The sequence below is a fragment of the Anneissia japonica genome, unplaced genomic scaffold (assembly GCF_011630105.1).
Source record: "Anneissia japonica isolate Jap-2015-1 unplaced genomic scaffold, ASM1163010v1 scaffold138786_len1123_cov115, whole genome shotgun sequence".
Classification (NCBI taxonomy): Eukaryota; Metazoa; Echinodermata; class Crinoidea; order Comatulida; family Comatulidae; genus Anneissia; species Anneissia japonica.
Window position 1 is genome coordinate 1 of NW_022698568.1, and position 1,123 is coordinate 1,123.

Consider the following 1,123-nt stretch of genomic DNA (forward strand, 5'->3'; position numbering starts at 1 on the left):
GTAACTTTTATGTTGTTTTTTGTTTTGTTTTTACTGTACTACTGTCTCCGTTTTGATATTTTTTTAACTTTTAAGGCAATTTTTAAATTTTGTTTATGCATGTGCAGTTCAACTGTTTCTAGTTGCGAATAAAGTATATTGAATTGTATTGTATTGTAGCTATGCTACACGATGTATTATTATGTCCTTTACTCGAACACTGTATTTACTTTCTTTGATGATTTGAATATAATTTAATAGTGTTAACGGCAATCTTGATTCAAATTATTTGTTCGTATAGTAATTTTTGAATTGTAGGATGCAGGATCAAAAAGGAGGATACATGTTAGCACCTTTGAAAACGTCAGAAACGCTGACTAGATGACATAGATCATAAAAAGCTTGGTAAAGAGTGAGGAGAAGTGAAGAAGTACCATGGCGCCAGGTGGCAACAGACTGGACGACAACGGTCCTACGGTGGCGAAGGTCTGGGCTGGACTGAACGCATTTCTATCGCCACCTGTTTCGGTGACTTTTTCTTAAAGTCACACTTATAAGCGATTGTATAGAGATATGGGTTAAGAGAGGAGTTAATAGGCAAAATAAAGGTAGCTGACCAGGCGTATATGTCGGCTGGGAGCTTCCAGACACCAACCTCGGATCCAATCCCCATCAAGATAATTGGAAACCAGCAACAGAAATCGGTTAGGACGATCATTGCCATCTTGGTTGCCATCTTAACCTCCTCTGCGCGCCTCTGACTTCTATTAACCCTCGATGCTGTTCTCTTTACGGAGATGTAAATTGAGATATAACTCACGGCGATGACGACGAATCCAAAGAGGTTGAAGGCGATAAAAATAGCGATGGCATATTCCCAGCCTGGTAATCGGTCTCTTGCTAGCGGTAGAGCCAGGCACACACTTTGACGTCCATAGTAGTTACTTCCGAAATACGATATGTTGATGAAGCTTAGATGGTTGAACATCGGGAGGAAACTGATAAAAATAATGACCAGCCAGGCTACACCGACAATCTTAATGCATCTTTTACGATTGAGTCGGATGTTGCTGAACGGGTTAGCTATGGTAACTGCTCGGTCAAAACTCATAAGCATCAACATAAATACCGAGCATTCGCTGGA

At 40.2% G+C, this 1,123-nt stretch overlaps 1 protein-coding gene across 1 annotated transcript; it reads right to left on the bottom strand.

Moving 5' to 3' along the window:
* Positions 1–451: 451 nt before the first annotated feature.
* On the bottom strand, positions 452–1,116 carry LOC117102679 (G-protein coupled receptor GRL101-like). Its single transcript, XM_033243058.1, has one exon. It carries the CDS (start codon positions 1,100–1,102, stop codon positions 452–454), a length of 651 nt encoding a protein of 216 aa, XP_033098949.1. The 5' UTR covers positions 1,103–1,116.
* Between the last annotated feature and the right edge of the window lie 7 nt (positions 1,117–1,123).